Source organism: Astyanax mexicanus, chromosome 21, assembly GCF_023375975.1.
Source record: "Astyanax mexicanus isolate ESR-SI-001 chromosome 21, AstMex3_surface, whole genome shotgun sequence".
Lineage (NCBI taxonomy): Eukaryota > Metazoa > Chordata > Actinopteri > Characiformes > Acestrorhamphidae > Astyanax > Astyanax mexicanus.
Window position 1 is genome coordinate 16242450 of NC_064428.1, and position 17711 is coordinate 16260160.

At 36.7% G+C, this 17711-nt stretch overlaps 1 protein-coding gene across 3 annotated transcripts in view; it reads right to left on the reverse strand.

The window, feature by feature from the left end:
- The window catches only part of prkcba (protein kinase C, beta a), a 73834-nt gene that overhangs the window by 14329 nt on the left and 41794 nt on the right, over window positions 1-17711 (reverse strand). For 2 of the 3 annotated variants that reach the window (XM_022674908.2, XM_022674907.2), the window contains exons 6-16: window positions 16533-16689; window positions 16235-16369; window positions 14583-14679; window positions 10530-10676; window positions 9440-9613; window positions 9149-9240; window positions 8060-8122; window positions 6746-6884; window positions 5349-5429; window positions 5134-5241; window positions 3453-3593 (exon numbers count right to left, since the gene is read on the reverse strand). In XM_022674908.2, coding sequence (XP_022530629.2) covers window positions 3453-3593; window positions 5134-5241; window positions 5349-5429; window positions 6746-6884; window positions 8060-8122; window positions 9149-9240; window positions 9440-9613; window positions 10530-10676; window positions 14583-14679; window positions 16235-16369; window positions 16533-16689 — 1334 coding nt within the window. Of the gene's footprint in view, window positions 1-3452; window positions 4876-5133; window positions 5242-5348; window positions 5430-6745; window positions 6885-8059; window positions 8123-9148; window positions 9241-9439; window positions 9614-10529; window positions 10677-14582; window positions 14680-16234; window positions 16370-16532; window positions 16690-17711 lie in introns of those variants that run through there. The other variant, XM_049470159.1, reaches the window with a different exon arrangement.

A 17711-nucleotide genomic window follows, 5' to 3' on the forward strand; every position in this document is an offset into this window, starting at 1 on the left:
AAGTTGTGGTTAATATGATACATGAGAAAATACTATTTCTTAAAGGGGAACATGCTACTTTAATAATTTATAATAGCATGCCCAACATTAAACTTGCATCAAATAAATGTCATTTTTTGGTCAAACCTTTACATAGTTTCCTTTTTGTTAGACAAAACCTGCAAAGATCTTAAATAAAAACACTTTACCATGAGATGATTCATAAAATTTAGAATGCCTTTTTTTCTGATTCTGATGTAAATTTGTCAGCAAAATTTGATTTTGTGTTTGCGGTTGTGAAAGTGTACTGGATCTCAGTTATTCTCTGGCATTAACAATACATATTATATCTAAAGGCATTTAATAATTAAATGTATTTTATCTGCATATCTGCATTTGATCTCAGTTGATCAGGTTTAGGTCAGGGGATTGTGGGATTTTTAATTAATTTTAATCCCATTTTCTCTCCAATTTACAAGGCAAATTACCAAACCCACTCATTTGGGCTCCTCCTATCACTAGTGATCCCCTAACACACCAGGAGGGTGAAGACTAGCACATGCTTCCTCCAATACATGTGAAGTCAGACTCCACCTCTTTTTGAACTGCTGCTGATGCAACATTGCTGAGTAGCATCACAGCGCGTTTGGAGAAAAGTGCAGCGACTTGGTTCTGATACATCAGCTCACAGATGCCTTGTGCTGATCCACATCACCCTTTGGAGTAATGAGGGGAAAGAGCGCCATCTACTGTACCTACATAGTGGCTGTTTACTATGTAATTCCATAAGTGTCCCTTAATTGTTTTCATGACTTTAATATTAATCTACAATCCTGAAAACTTAAATTAAATAAAGAAAAAAAAAAGAATAAGAAAAATATTGAATGAGAAGGTGTGTATAAACTTTTGACTGCCACTGTTTGTTAAACTACATACAATGCAAATTCACTAATGACTTAATTTGATTTGTTTTCACTATAAAAACCAAACACAGAAACATGCACCCACTCTGAATATGATCTTGTCTCATGAAGGTAAAATTCATTCACCAAACTAAATTCTGCAAAGAACTAAACACAAAACATTGAAAAGTAATTAACGAGGACTGGCGAAGGGCTGGAATGTGATTTGCCCACACTCGTCTCTAATTCACCTCTCCGTCAACCCTGTTTGTTTTTTTTTTCATGTTTGTGGTGAAGAGGAAGTACACCTTACTAAGATTAGCATAACCTGAAGCTCTTCTCAGGAACAGGAACAGGAACAGAAGAAAGAGAAATGATATTTGAGACTCACAGACTACAACAATCTCACTTCAGTAAACACAGTGAGGACCGCCATTCAGTTTTAGATTGTTAAAGTCAAGCGTCATTGTACCACATCTAACCATACTAACCATAATCATACGCCTCTAACCCTAATTTCAACCCTAACCTAAACACAATCCTAATCTGAACCTTAATTCTAGTATCACTGATCATGAACATACATCTTTGTTCTTCATTATTCTAACCCTCATTTCATTTTAATGCTCAATATTAACCTAAATGTATTTCTTATCTTAACCTTAATATCTCCATTCTTATCCCTAATATCACAAATCTTAAACACAACCTAAATATAATCCTATTCATAACCCTACTTACCCTAAAATAATCCTGATCTTAATGCTAACTTAAAGCCAACTAATCTCAACTCATATCTTAGACCTAACAAAACTAATCCAAACCCTCATCTTAACCATATTAACACTAATCTTAAGCATAATCACAAGTTAAAGGTAACCCCAATCTTAACCCTACTAACCCCACCTTAACATTCATCTTAATCTTATAACCCTAATCCTAAATCATAATCTTAATCGTACTTTCCCTTTTTTAACCTTCCTGTCACTATACTAACCTAAACCTAACCCCAACCTGAACCATACCAAGTCTTTTCTCAACCTTAATATCACAAATCTTAAAAACAACCAACGTATAATCCTAATCTTAACCCCACCCCCCTAAACTAATCCTTATTTGAACAGCAATCTTAACTCATATCTATTAACAACACTAATCCTAACCCTTATTTTAACCCTACTGACATCAATTGTAAAGCCTATTTTACCCATAATAACACTAATCTACCCATTCCCTAAAGATAATCCTAATCTTAACATTACCAGCCTTAATCTAAACCCTGATAACACCAATCTTAACCATAATTTAAAGATAATCCTAATCTAAAACATAATTATAATCTTAATTGTAATTGTAAAACTCTATTCTCAACCTTCATATCACAAATCTTAAACACAACCTACACATCATCCTAATCTTAACCATATTCCCCTAAAATAATCCTTATTTTAACAGCAATCTTAACTCTATTAATATCTATTAACAACACTAATCCAAATCCTAAGTGACATCAACTGTAAGCCATTTCTTAACCCTAAAAAACATTTCCTTAAACATAATCCTAATCTTAACATTACCAGCCTTAATCTTAACCCTAATAACACCAATCTTAACCATAATTTAAAGATAATTCTAATCTAAAACATAATTATAATCTTAACCATACCTTCCCTCCTTTTAACCTTCCTGTCGCAATACTAACCTAAACCTAACCCCAACCTGAACCATACTAAGTCTATTCTCAACCTTCATATCACACATCTTAAACACAACCTACATATAATCCTAATCTTAACCTTATTCCCCTAAAATAATCCTTATTTTAACAGCAATCTTAACTCATACCTTCCAACAACACTTCTAATCTTTACAGGTTTACTTATCTTAACCCTACTGATAAAAATTGTAAGCCATATCTTAACCTTAACACTGATCTACCATACCCTAAACATAATCCTAATCTTACCAATCTTAACCATAACTCAAAAATAACCCAATCTTAACATATATCTTAGCCCTATAACCCTAATCCTAAACACAATCATCATCTTAATCATATTGTTAACCCTTACGTCAGCATAACTTAAAGATAACCCTAATCTTAACCCTACTACTAACCCCAAAATTAACATTTATTATAATCTTAAACCCTAATTCTAAATCATAATCTTGATCGTATTTTCCCTTTTTTATCCTTTCTGTCACTATACTAACCTAAACCTAACCCCTAACCTGAACCATACTAAATATTAACATTAGCCTTAAGGTGCTTTTACACTGCATCTGGTAGCTGCACCTCTGTACACTGACTCCCACTGAATTCAATTGTTTCTGCAGCAGTAGAGCAAACCTCACCTTAACCCTAAACATCACCAGGCCTAAACCTAACGCTAATCGTATCCATAATAACCCTAAACATCTGTTAAAGCCTAAAAACTATTTTATGTTGTCCTTTAACTAATACTCAGTGCAAGACAGCAGTACAACTAAGCACACCACACACAAACACACACCACATGCACACACACACACACACACACACAGCAGATGGGTGTAAGGGGTGTTACTTACTGCTTTGGGTTTGAATGGAGGTTGAACCTCTTTGTTTTGCAGTTTTTCCCAGTCCATGTAACGGAAGAATGCGTGTTCCTTAATATCTCGCTCTCCCTCTGGACCACAGCCCAAACGCTTCCCTGGGTGCTTAGTCATCAACTGAAAGACACAGAACAGTCTATCAGAGAGATAACAATGCGTATGTGTTTAAGTAAATTTTTTTTTAATTAAGTCAATATTTTGTATGTTGTATGTATGCTGTGAAGGATATGCATCTCTGTGTCTTCTGTTCCTGTAGTTTAACATACAGCTTAGAAAAAATAAGAGACCATTTCTTTGATTTTACCAAATTGAAAACCTCAAGAGGAAGATGGATGATCACAAGCCATCAAACCAAACTCAACAAATTGAATTCTTGCTTAAGGAGTAAAGGCATAAAGTTATACAAAAGCAGTGTGTAAGAACATGATGCCAAGACGCATGAAAACTGTGATTAAAAACCAGGATTATTCCACCAAATATTGATTTCTGAACTCCTAAAACTTTACGAACATAAACTTGTTTTCTTTGCATTATTTAAGGTCTGAAAGCTCTGCATCTTTTTTGTTATTTCAGCCATTTCTCTTTTTTCTGTGAATAAATGCTCTAAATGACCATTTTTAGAATGAAATGTTGTCTGTAGTTTATAGAAATAAAACAACAATGTTCATTTTACTCAAACATAAACCTATAAACAGCAAAATCAAAGAAACTGATTCAGAAACTGAAGTGTTCTCTTATTTATTTTACATTAAAGAGACAAACTGGTCAAAAAGAGAAACATAACATCTCTAAATATGTTGCACGCATTCTTCTCACATAATATTGTGTGCAGCACTGTGGCTGTGAACCCTACACTAGAGAACACAATTCTAATGAACTTGATGCTTGGAGGAACTACATTAGACTATACTGGCTCTATAGGCTATAGGGCTCACCTAAAATTCTTTAATTTTGCCAAAAATGGTCAGTGCGTCTTATAATCCGGTGCACCTTATGTATGAATCTTACCAGTCAGATTGTAAGGAGCAGTAAAGCCACTCCGCTGAAGTACAGTGTTATACAGGAGTTTCAGTGAAGTTTCTCCAGCCCAGAGGCTGGAGCAGTGTTAGCATTAGCCACTAACCACACTAAGCGCTAGCTCTTTCGCCGTTCAGAGGTGAGTATATCGAACTGTAGTCTGCATGTTTATTGTGTTAAAACAAGCTACGTGGGATGAACCGCTAGCTGTTAGCGCTCTGGTCTACTGGAACACTTTGGGTTCCTCAGTCTACCGCTATCGGGCAGCATTTACTAGTGCTAATTGTGGCTGGCTAGTGCTGCTAACCGGGACTGGCTAGGCGCTTGCTAACAACCGCGAATAACACTTACTCTTGGACACAATTCTGGAAATCTAAGCTTACTGTAAGTAAAAAAAAGCACTTTACTCACCCAAATAAACCTGAGTAGATTAACATCCAGCACTCGTTTTTCTTTGAAAGAATGTGTTTTACAGTTCTGTTTACTTTGTTTACCCCACTAAGTAAAAAAATATGCCGTGCTGGATATTTTAGTAAATACGCAGATCTGCCATGGTCAATCAGTTGATCTTCTATTCATTTTACACACAATATAATACACAATAAAAAATGTGTGTGTGTGTGTGTGTGTGTACACCTACACCCTTGCATATGGCCACTGCTTCTTTAGACATGGATTTCGGATAGGATACATGGTGTTCCATGATGGACTGGAAAAGCTCGTCTTCATCTTCACCATCAAATGGGGGCTATAGAACAAGAAATAAATTAAATAACTATAGCATGAAGGGAAAAGATCAGATTTAAAAATGCGTACTCACTGTTGAGAAGGTGTAAAAATACAGCATTACTTTACCTGTCCTGCTAACATTTCATAAAGTAGAACACCATAGGCCCACCAGTCAACAGACTTTCCATAGGGTTGATAAGCAATGATCTAAAAAAAAACAAAAAAACAATCAGAATATTAAATGAAATTTGCTTTAGAAATGAAGATCCAATGTTTTATATACTGTATAAATACATACAGTTTTAGCTATCAGTTGGAAATTAGAATTAAGTACTCCTTATCTGGGCAGTAAAAATGTATTTACTCAGTACAACATCATTGTTCATCATTAAACCTGGTTTGGTAAATCTTAATGATGCTTAATGATTGTAACTCAGCTGCTGATGGAACTGAACACATCTACTACTCTGATTTGATGGTTTTATAATCCAAAACTCAGTCAGTGCACAAATTTTATTTAAGGTTATATATTAATATTTCTATTGTTCTCAAGTTTTTACACAAAGTAAAAAAACAACAACTTTGAATTAACTAACATAATTTAAAAGCTATTTGTCTACTTATCACAAAATTGTATGTCTAAAATGTAAAACTTTACTATGAAAAGCAAATAATCTATACAGCTCTGAAAAAAAATAAGAGACCACTTTAAAATAAGGAGTTTCTTTGATTTTACCAAATTGAAAACCTCTGGAATATAACGAAGAGGAAGATGGATGATCACAAGCCATCAAACCAAACTGAACTGCTTGAATTTTTGCACCAGGAGTAAAGCAGCATAAAGTTATCTAAAAGCAGTGTGTAAGACTGGTGGAGGATAACATGCCAAGATCTATGAAAACTCTGATTAAAAACCAGGATTATTCCACCAAATATTGATTTCTGAACTCATAAAACTTTATGAATATGAACTTGTTTTCTTTGTATTATTTGAGGTATGAAAGTTCTGCATCTTTTTTGTTATATCAGCCATTTCTCATTTTCTGCACATAAATGACAATATTTTTATTTGGAATTTTACGCGTTTAAGTAAAATGAACACTACGGACAACATTTCTCCTAAATTCTAAATCAAAATTTTGTTATTTAGAGCATTTATGAGAAATTACTAAAATAAAAAAAAGATGCAGAGCTTTCAGACCTCAAATAATGCAGAGAAAACAAGTTCATATTCACAAAGAGTTTAGAAATCAATATTTGGTGGAATAACCCTGGTTTTTAATCACAGTTTTCATGCATCTTGGCATCATGTTTCCTCCACCAGTCTTACACACTGCTTTTGGATAACTTAATACCACAATGAACAAAAGAAACAAAGTTTACAAATTGATAGCATTGAAACCATTTTTTAAGTCTTGTTCTCTTTTATTTATTTATTTTAATTTATAACTAATTGTGCAGTAGCATTAGCTTTCATACGGCAAAACACACCCACCCACCCCCACACACACCCCCACACCCACCTCAGGGGCGATGTAGTCTGGGGTCCCACAGAAGGTTTTTGTGGTGACACCATCCAGCATGTTCTCCTTGCACATTCCAAAATCTGCAATCTTAATATGGCCCTCAGCATCCAACATCACGTTATCCAGCTTTAGATCTCTGTCCACACAAAGAGAAAGAGAATTATCTTTTATTCAGGGGTGCCAAAACATCTGCATGCCACTGCCTGTAATATTGTTATTTATGCAACTGTACTAAGATGTGCTGTCAGATAATAATAAAACAGGCAACGTTGAAGCACTGCTTAATGCAGTTGTGCATTGTTTTTCAGCCAGTATGTTCTTTTTTGAACTGTCTGTAATCCATGAGATGCACAAAAGCTTCTCGCTGTTAAAATATCAACATCCCACTTGGTTCTTAAAGGGAATGGCATATGAAACACTGATTGGTTTATTTGATGTTGCGCCCAAAAGACACCCATTAATAAATAAGAGAATTAGTGAAAATGTCTTTTGCGCATTTTGAGCCGTGCAAGGCGTATTTTATATGCCATCACAACACCAAAGACACACCAACATGCCCTAAATCCAGTAAACAAAGCAGAATTGTCGTCTTGCCTATAGATCGCTAAAATAGGACCCTCAAAATATGATATTGGAGTTATTCTGGCTAGTGCTGCTCACTGTGTAAACCGCACATTACTACCTCAGCAGCAGCCAACATGTTAAGCAGAAACTCCACTGCAAAACTTCTTGAACTCGTCTTGCGCTCGTTTATGTAGGTACAATCAACTCGGCCACTAATAATATCTGAAATTAGACTGGTACCACCATATTTAGTGCTGGACGATATGGCCAAAATTATATTGCGATATATTCCTTAATTTCGGTTGATACGATATAATTTCGATGTTGATATTAATACTTTGACTGCCTCAGAAAAACTGCTAAACAATGAAAGATAATTTAATTTAAGTCTTTGAAGCTTCCTCTCAGAGTGAATCCGAGCCTAGCATAGCAAGCCTAGCCTAGCCTAGCCCATCTGGCTACATGCCTGTGTGATTTAGTCATCATGCACTGACGTAGCCCGGCTACAGAGGCTGATTGTGTTCAGCTCTGCAGCGAACTGACGACGGTAAAAACGTCTGTCTGTGACAGAATCTGTACATAATACATATCGATATAGCACAAAAATTATATCACCGTTATTGAAACGTTTCTTATCGCAATAAATACTGATATCAAATTATTGTCCAGGCCTAACCATATTTATTCCAAATATTATTTATTCCAGAATATCAGTGTTTAACTTTACAGAAAAGCAGAAGTTCTCACCTATAAATGATGCCTTTTGAATGGAGGAAGAATAGACCAATAGCAATCTCAGCAGCATAGAACCTGTACAAACACACACAAACACACACACACACACACACAAACAAACAAAACCGACAGAAGAATATATAAATATTTAAATGATTAAGCCTAATAACATTAACAATAAAAATAGTTGCTAACTAATTTAATTAGGTAAACAAGTAATTGATTAAACTGATAAAAAAATAAAATTGATTATTAAAACTAATTTACTGTATTTTTCGCACGATAATGTGCATGTAAAATCCTTTAATTGTCCTAAAAAAAACATCAGTGTTTCTTATATATGAATTTTACCAGTCAGGTTGTAAAGAGCAGTAAAGCCACTCTACTGAAGTACAGTGTTATACAGGAGTTTCAGTTTAGTTCTCCAGAACCGAGGCTGGACCTGTATTAGCATTAGCTGCTAACCACGCTAAGCACTAGCTCTTTTACCATTCAGAAATAAGTATTATTGGCGTGTAGCCTGCTGCTAACCCCGGCTAGCACTGCTGGAGCAGAATCATCCACTAGCCACGCTAAATGCTAGCTATTTAGCCATTCAGAGGTGAGTATATCAGACTATAGTCTGTGTGTTTAACGTCTTAAAACAAGCTAAGTGGGATGAACCAACGAACTAATATCGCCCTGGCTTACCAGAACACTCACTTATGCTACTTTACTCACCAAAATAAACAGTTTTCAGGTGAGATCAACATCCAGTACTCGTTTGACTTGAGAATATATATTTTTCTAAGAATTACAGTTTTGTTTACTTAGCCTAGGTTTTAGTTACCTAACATTTGGGGTTCCAAATACTGTATATGCACCTGACTAATTTTGTTTAAAGAATTATTGCACACTTTCGGTAAATCCTATAAACTTAATTTCACCTCTCAAATATCACTGTGTTTTTCTGCTATATGATATATTTAAGTGAAATTGCTGATCCCAACAATCAATGATTTATAAAGGAAAATCATGAAAATGATCAGGGGTGCCCAAAATATACATTAAGTGCATATAAACTGCCTGAACTTCCTCTTCACAGTTTGTGTGAATACTTACACAGCATGTGGTTCCTTAAACTTCCCTACTTGCTGTATCTGGTACATCAGGTCCCCACCATTAATGTACTCCATCACAAAATACAGGCGATCCTGCACCAGCACAAGGAGGAAGAGCGAGAAGGTTAGTGCTAAAAAAAGCTTTTAAAAAAAAGCTTGAGAAGAGGATGTGAGTAAATCTGCACATATCAGTAGTGCATGCATGTGCATGTGGGTATGTGGGCTACTGAGACCTGAAAGCAGAAGTACAGCTTAGTTAAACAAACAACAAACAAAGAAGTGGGTTGTGTACCATGGTCTGAAAGCAGGAGTGCAGCTGCGTGAGGAAAGGAGGCTTTCCAGACAGAGCAAGAACTCTCTTCTCCACCATCGTACACTCCACATCATCGTCCTGTATCACCACGTCCTTCTTCAGGATCTTCACTGCGTACAGCTCGTCCGTTCCCTTACGCTCCGCCAGCATCACCTGAACAGAGAGAGAGAGAGAGAGAGAACCATACTGTGTCATAGCAATGTACAGGGGTTGGACAATGAAACTGAAACACCTGGTTTTAGAGCACAATAATTTATTGTGGTGATGGACAGTTCTGGTGGAAACAGGAGAGTTGAGGTGCACACTGAATTCAGCCGTGGTTTTATGTTTTTTGGATACAATCCGGGTTAGCACCCAAACATCCCTTTCAGACAGCTTCCTCTTACAGCATCCACAGTTAATCCTGTTGGATGTGGTTGGTCCTTCTTGGTGGTATGCTGACATTACCCTGGATACCATGGCTCTAGATAGATCACAAAGACTTGCTGTCTTGGTCACAGATGCTCCAGCAAGACGTGCACCAACAATTTGTCCTCTTTTGAACTCTGGTATGTCACCCATAATGTTGTGTGCATTGCAATATTTTGAGTAAAACTGTGCTCTTACCCTGCTAATTGAACCTTTACACTCTGCTCTTACTGGTGCAATGTGCAATCTGCTGGTTTTGGACAGTAAATTAAGAAAGATTTTGAGTTGTCATCAACACCACTGCGCTCTTAGACAAGAGTACTCACCTCATATCTTTGTAAATATTTTATTTTATATTTTCACGAGACAACATGAAAGATAAAACATAAGATATATGATACCGGGAAGGCACAATTACAAGATATACCAATGTTTTTTTATATATATATATATTTTTAATCTATATTTTTATACACAGTTTTATAAATCTTATTAAATTTATTCTCTTTTTCTCAATGTATAAGCATTTTACTCCAAGCTGACAATATATGTGAAAAGGCTTTGAGGCCAAAAGCAAATCCAAACAAACAAACAAACATGGAAAACTGTAACTGTAAAAAAAAAAAAAACTCAAAAAGAAGTACACAACTGTTTAGCTTACCTTTCCAAAGCTTCCTTTGCCAAGCACCATGACAAAATTGAAATCTGAGAGTTTCACTCGATCCTGGTTGCCATTAGCATCGTATTTGGAGATGTCGTTGGACGATGAACTGTCGGTATTCTTATTGCCTGGACCAATCCTGGCCCTCTGAGAGGAGAAACAGAGAGCGGTCACAACAATGAGCTAATGTACTAGCATCTAGCTAATGAGCTAATATGTACTAACAGCAGTAAAACACTAGCATCAGTCTTTTCTTAGCACAAAGCTAATATGTTAGCACTAAGCTAATGTGTCAGCCCCTTACACATTAGGACAGCATAAACGAGATGAGCTGACCAATGTAATGCACTACTAGCAAAAAGGTAACCAGAGATGTATAGAGAGTAACACAGTAAATCTACTTCAATACTGTACTTAAGTACTAAAATACTGTATCTGTACCTTACTGGAGTATTATTTTTTTCTAGTACTTCCACTTTTACTTTATTACATATTTTTAGTTTAATACTTTTACTTTAATACACGTTGTATATGCTACATCATTACTCGTTACCAGGGCGTCACTAACCTCTTTAGGAGAGGCTCAAACACCCACATACTTTAGTTCATACTTTACTATAATTTAGTTTTATTCAAGTCTGGGTCTGCAGTACTTACATGTCTTTATACACTAGCCTAGAGCTAAACACTAAGGCTAATTCTGTATTAGTATAAAATGTATATATACTTCTAGTGCTTAACAAAAAAATAAGAATATCATTGAAAAGTTACTTCATTTCAGTAAAAAGTTACTTTATTTTCAGTCCACTGTGTTAAATCAAGTCCGAAATTTTCCCAGAAAAGCACTTCATGCTTCCCTCTGCTGAATACTTTTATGGAGATGCAGATTCCGTTTCGTTCACAGGACCCACACTGCCAAAAGTACTAACTGGTCTTATGTAATATTCAAATTTTCTGAGACACTGATTTTGGGGTTTTCATTGGCTGTAAGCCATAATAATCAACAATAAAATAAATAAAGGCTTAAAATAGATCACTCTGTCTGTAATACATCTAAATAATATGAGTTTCACATTTTGAACTGAAATACCGATTTTCTTTGCACTATAAGGTGCAAATCCTTTAATTTTCCCAAAAATCACTTATAACCTGTAAATCCACACTGCTGAAGTGCAGCATTACACAGGAGTTTCAGTTTAGTTCTCTAGCAGCATTAGCATTAGCTGCTAACTGTCCTAAGCGCTAGCTCTTTTGCCATTCAGAGGTGAATATTACCGGCCTGTACAGTGCTGCTAACACTGGCTAGCACTGCTGGAGCAGCATTAGCATTAGCCGCTAACCACAGCGCTAGCTCTTTTGCTGTTGAGAAGCAAGGCTGTAAAAAAATGGAGTGTTTTCCATTTTTAAACAAGCTAAGTGGGACGAACCACTAGCTGATATCACCCTAGCTCACGGTTCCTCAGTGTAGCTCAGGTGGCATTAGCTGCTAACCACTTTAGTAGAAGTCTGGAAATCTTAGCTTACTCTAAAAAAAGCAGAATGCTTTATTCACCCAAACAAACAGTTTTCAGGAGAGAAATCTGTGTAGATTAACATCCAGCGCTCGTTTGAAAAAGTTTTTTTTAAGAATTACATTTTTGTTTACTTAACTTAGCTTTACATTTAGAAGGAAAACATGGAAAATGTTATTTTCAAATTACAGGACTTTTCCAGGCTTTTCATGACCATACGAACCCTTAATGATATTCAAATGTTTTGAGATGCACTACTATAATAATAATATTGGTGCAGGTTTGTAAGGTTAGTAAAAAAATATTAACGAAGCGATTGTGTACTAACAGGAAGTGATGAAGATTTGCTATACCAAAAAACCTCATTGAAAGTTCTCCTGCTGCTGTTGGTGCCGCAGTCAGTTCCAAATATGTACGTATATATTTGCATATAGTCAACTACGTATACTCTATACTACACTCACTGACAAAAGAAATAACACACACAGAGGTCTTAAAATGTGTGAAAGTAATGCAGACGGAGACATTCTTTGAAAGTCTTTTTTTGTATGTGGGTGAGCATTATCCTGATGGAAGCCCAACCATAAGATGCAACATGTGGCTGCAGGATGTTCTGCACAAATTGCTGACTGGTCCCTCGTATCACTACTAGGGGTGACTGACTCTCATATGCAGTAGCTCCTCACTTCTACGCCCTCTTGTGGTAAGAAGACCACCTCAGACCACCTCTGTAAACATTTACATACCTGCCTGAGGCATAACTATAAGCTGAATGATTTGTAGTAATCTGTAACACTAGTATGTTGTATGTTTTTTGTCAATGAGTGTTTGTACTTTTTATTTTAAAACTAGTTTTTTTTTATTTTAGTAATTAGTACAAAACTGAGACGCATCGTAGGACAGTTAATATATACTATATACTATAATAATTAATACACTAGCAGAGCGCTAACGCTGTAGGAGAGAAATAATGATGATAATGTATTAGTGTTTAGTGTATTAGTGTTTGTGCTAGTGTTTAGCTAACACACTAGGTAGGGTCGCCAACAGTCCCATAAAAAATACGGAAACATCCCATCATAATCAGAACTGTCTTAAATTGGAAACTTTCCGAATTAAAATAATACAGGCCGTGCCTTTGTTCTGTTGTTTTCAGCCTTTATTTGGTATTGTGAATATAATCTTTTATGTGAATATATTTCCTTTATTAATGTCCTTTACTCAGTGAAGCAGACATGATTTAGCTCTTTATTAAGAGAAGTGGCAGCAGTTTAGAAGTGAATGTTCCTTATTTCATTTGAGCAAGCTGGCAACCCGAACTGTACACTAAAAATAACACACTAGCACTGATCTATAGGAGCTGCACACAAATAGACGTTTGGCACAAACCTAATGCACTAGCACAGAATTAACAGGCTAGTGCACATCTAATGCACTAATGCAGAATGCAGAAAATGAAATTAACACTATCTTAAAACTGGCAAATAATTAACACAGTAGCACAGGCCTAATACACTAATTAATACACTAGTGCTGAACTAACATTCACTAAAGCAAAATTAACGTACTAGTGCTGATTTACTCACTAGCACAGAACTGACACACTAGTGTAAAATGAATGCACTAACATACTAACATACTAGTGCAGAAATAATGCACTAGCACAGGCAAAACACACTAGAGGACTACTGCACATTGGTGCAGAACTAACACACTGGTGCAGAACTAATTAACTATTGCAGAGCTAACCTGCACTAGTGCAGAGCTAACCTGCATTAAAGCAGAACTAATTCACTAGTGCACAACAAATGCAAACCTACGGCACTTTAGTGCAGAACTCATGCACTTTAGTGCAGAAATGATGCACTACTGCAGGACTAATTTACATTAGTGCAGAACTAACACACTAGCACAGAGCGTACCTGCACTACAGTGTAACTAACACACTGGTGCAAAACTAACGCACTAGCACAAAACTAATGCACTAGCACAAAACTTACACACTAGTGCTGAACTAACATGCACTAAAGCAGAACTAACGCACTGTTGCAGAACTATCCCACTGGTGCAGAACTATCACACTGGTGCCTAACCTACACTCTAGTGCAGAACTAACATACTATTACAAAATTAATGCACTAGTGCTGAACTAATGCACTGGTCAGACGTAACACAATAGAGCAGGACTAACGCACTAGTGCAGAGCTAACGGACTAATGCAGAGCTAACATGTACTAGTCAGAACTAACACACTAGTGCAAAACGAATGCACTAGTGCGAAACTAACACATTAGTGCAAAATCAATATGCAGTGTGAACGCAGGGTAAGGCTCTAGAGCAGAATTAGTGCACTAGCACAGAACTAATGCATACTAGTGCAGACCTAACACACTAGTGCAGAACTAATTAACTATCTGGAAGTGTAAACAAACAAACAAATAAACAAACAAAAAACACTAAATGAGGTTTGGCAATGGATATAATAATAGTAATAATATTTTAAATATAAAAAAATGAAATAAACAGAGGTGAAAAGTTTAACCTCAAATTTCTGACGCAGTTCATCGTTGCCTTCCTCTCCATCCGGCTGAACTGGAACGTTAAAATACTCCCCTTCTTCTTGGCCCAACAATTTATACCTACAGTGCACACACACACAAACACACACACACACACACACACACACACACACACAAACACACTTTCTGTAGTTGCAGTAGATATGACTTGTGATTTTTGGTATATTTGAAGTACAGTGCCTTGCAAAAGTATTCGGTCCCCTTGAACTTTTCAACATTTTGCCACATTTCAAGACTGATCAGAGATGCAGCCAAGAGGCCCATGATTACTGTGGCCGAGAAAGCCCAACGCAGTGCAAATTGAAAAGCGCTGCAAAAGCACAAAACACATCCATCAAAATTACAACACAGGCGCATCAACTAGAAAAACGCGCTGCAAATAGAACCACAACACAACGGAAGTGAAGCGTCTTCAGTAACGTCTCGGACTTCACTATGTGTACAAAGGACAATAAGTGGCAAACAAGGCGTTTTGTGAAGCAGAACTTTTAATAATATGCACACAACCGTGGTAATCACAGGTAATAAACATAACTTACTTTTCAGAAGCTTGTTTGCCACTTATTGTCCTTTGTACACAGCTGATACAGCATCTTTTGAGGTCCCCCGGGAAAATTCCGTTGTGTTGTGACTCACTTCCGTTGTGTTGTGGTTGTATTTGCAGCGCGTTTTTCTATTTGCTGCGCCTGTGTTGTAATTTTGATGTATGTGTTTTGTGCTTTTGCAGCGCTTTTCAATTTGCACTGCACTGGGCTTTCTCGGCCACCGTACATGATCACTCTGGATGAACGGCAGAGATCTACAGTTGAGGTGGGAGACTCTGTCCATAGGACAACAATCAGTTGTACACCGCACTAATCTGGCCTTTATGGAAGAGCGGCAAGAAGAAAAGCAATTTCTCAAAGATATCCATAAAAAGTCTTGTTTAAAGTTTGCCACAAGCCACCTGGAAGACACATCAAACATGTGGAATAAGGTTCTGTGGTCAGATAAAACCAAAATCGATTTTTTTGGCTACAATACAAAACATTATGTTTGGCGTAAAGCAACACAGCTCATCACCCTGATTAACATAACACACTCAGTATCTGTTTCTGTATTAGCCATAGCTCTATTGTTTGTGCCCATCACATTTTTACAATATATTCATAAATTACTACCTGTTAAATTAGCTATAGCTCCATATTATCTCTCTGTACTGTTTTTGTTCTGTTATTTGTTTGTTGCTTGTTTGTACTGAGCGGGTCAACCCGAGTAGGTTCATCTGACTGAGTCTTGGTTCCTTCCAAGGTTTCTTCCTCTTAAAGGGAGTTTTTTTTCTTGCCACTGTGTCACCATAAAATTGGGATCTCTGTGGTGCTGCTCATGCGTGGACCTGTTTTTCCTGTAAAGCTGCTCTGTGACAACTTTTGTTGTAAAAAGTGCTATATAAATAAAATTGAATTGAACTGAATTTAATTGATTTTTCCCACAAAAGAAAATGTTTGAAAAATATGTTTGCAGCCTAAAATGTGGCAAAAGGTTGAAAAGAAAAAGGGGGCCGAATACTTTTGCACAGCACTGTAAGTCTTTCAGTGTTAAGTCAGTTGTATGAATCTCATCAGAGCCCTCTTACCAGCCACTGACCCCTTTTTTCTGGAGCTCAGAGATACCAAAAGAGAGAGAGCCCATGAAGTCATTCCTGCTGGTCAGATCCCAGTCCCACACCTCCACAGACAGACGCCGGTTATTATCCGTCTCCCGTAGATGACTACAGCCAACACACACACACAAACACACACACACACACACACACACACACAGAAACATTATGCTGATAAATATGTTTAAAAATTACAATCAGTTCTAACATTCAAAAATCACTGTAGCTCAATCAGCACTTTTAAACTGATGTAGTTTATTTTTCTACATACAAAGTGAAGGTTTCATTAAAGGTGGGATTCAGGGAGCACTTGATGGTTTTGGTCTTCTGCTTGCTCTCACTCTTGGGGTCCGGGATAAGCTTAAGCTTCACATACGGGTCCGACAAACCATTGGGGTCCATGGGCACCAAGTTACGAGCATCCCCGACTGTTATAAAAGAGACAGAAGCAAAGAATTAGAAAAAAAAAGGTAAGAAATAACTTCCATAAAGGAGATCCATAAAGGTCATACAATGGACACAACTGGCATCTCTTGCTTCTTGGCTTTTTTTTTATATTCAGAAAGTATAGTTTTTAGCATTTTGAAGCATTACAAGATTACAGCTCTTGTGTTTCTTAATCCCGCTCCTCCCATTCCTGCCTGAATTATTCCCACTCCTGCTGCTGAACTCACAGCAAAAAATGAATAAACATACTCAAAAACATGTAAATATATAAGAGACCATCTACAAATGATACAGGTTATTGTTGCTTTGTTGTTTATTATTTATGGTAATTACTGAACGATTATTATCATTTTGTGTAGACGATGTAAGACAAAATTTAGTCCAGTGCTGCGTGATATTGTGAAGGGAAATGCAGAACCAAAAGACACATTTCCTGGATGAGCTAATAAATATATATATATATAGACTCTACACTGAAAGACAGATGTATACTGAAGTAGAACAGTAATATTCACAAGATTTACACAAATATGACACTAGCACAGACGTAACGCACTAGTGCAGATGTAACACGCTAGTGCGTTAGATGTAAAGCACAAGCGCAGACGTAACGCACTAGTGCAGACGTAACACGCTAGTGCGTTAGATGTAAAGCACAAGCGCAGACGTAACGCACTAGTGCAGATGTAACACACTAGTGCATTAGAAAAAACACACTAGAAAAGACATAACACACTAGCGCAGACAAAAACACACTAGTGCAGACGTAACATACTAGCGCAGACGTAACATACTAGCACAGATGTAAACCACTAGTGCAGACGTAACGCATCTTACACACTAGCGCAGACAACACACACTAGTGCAGACGTAACGCATTAGTGTGAACGAAGTCTTTATTCTCTTTCCTCCATGAGACACGTTCTCTTACACATTCTGCAGAAATTTACTGCAAAAACAACAAAAACAAAAAACACAATTTTTTTCTTTTTAATTCTAAATT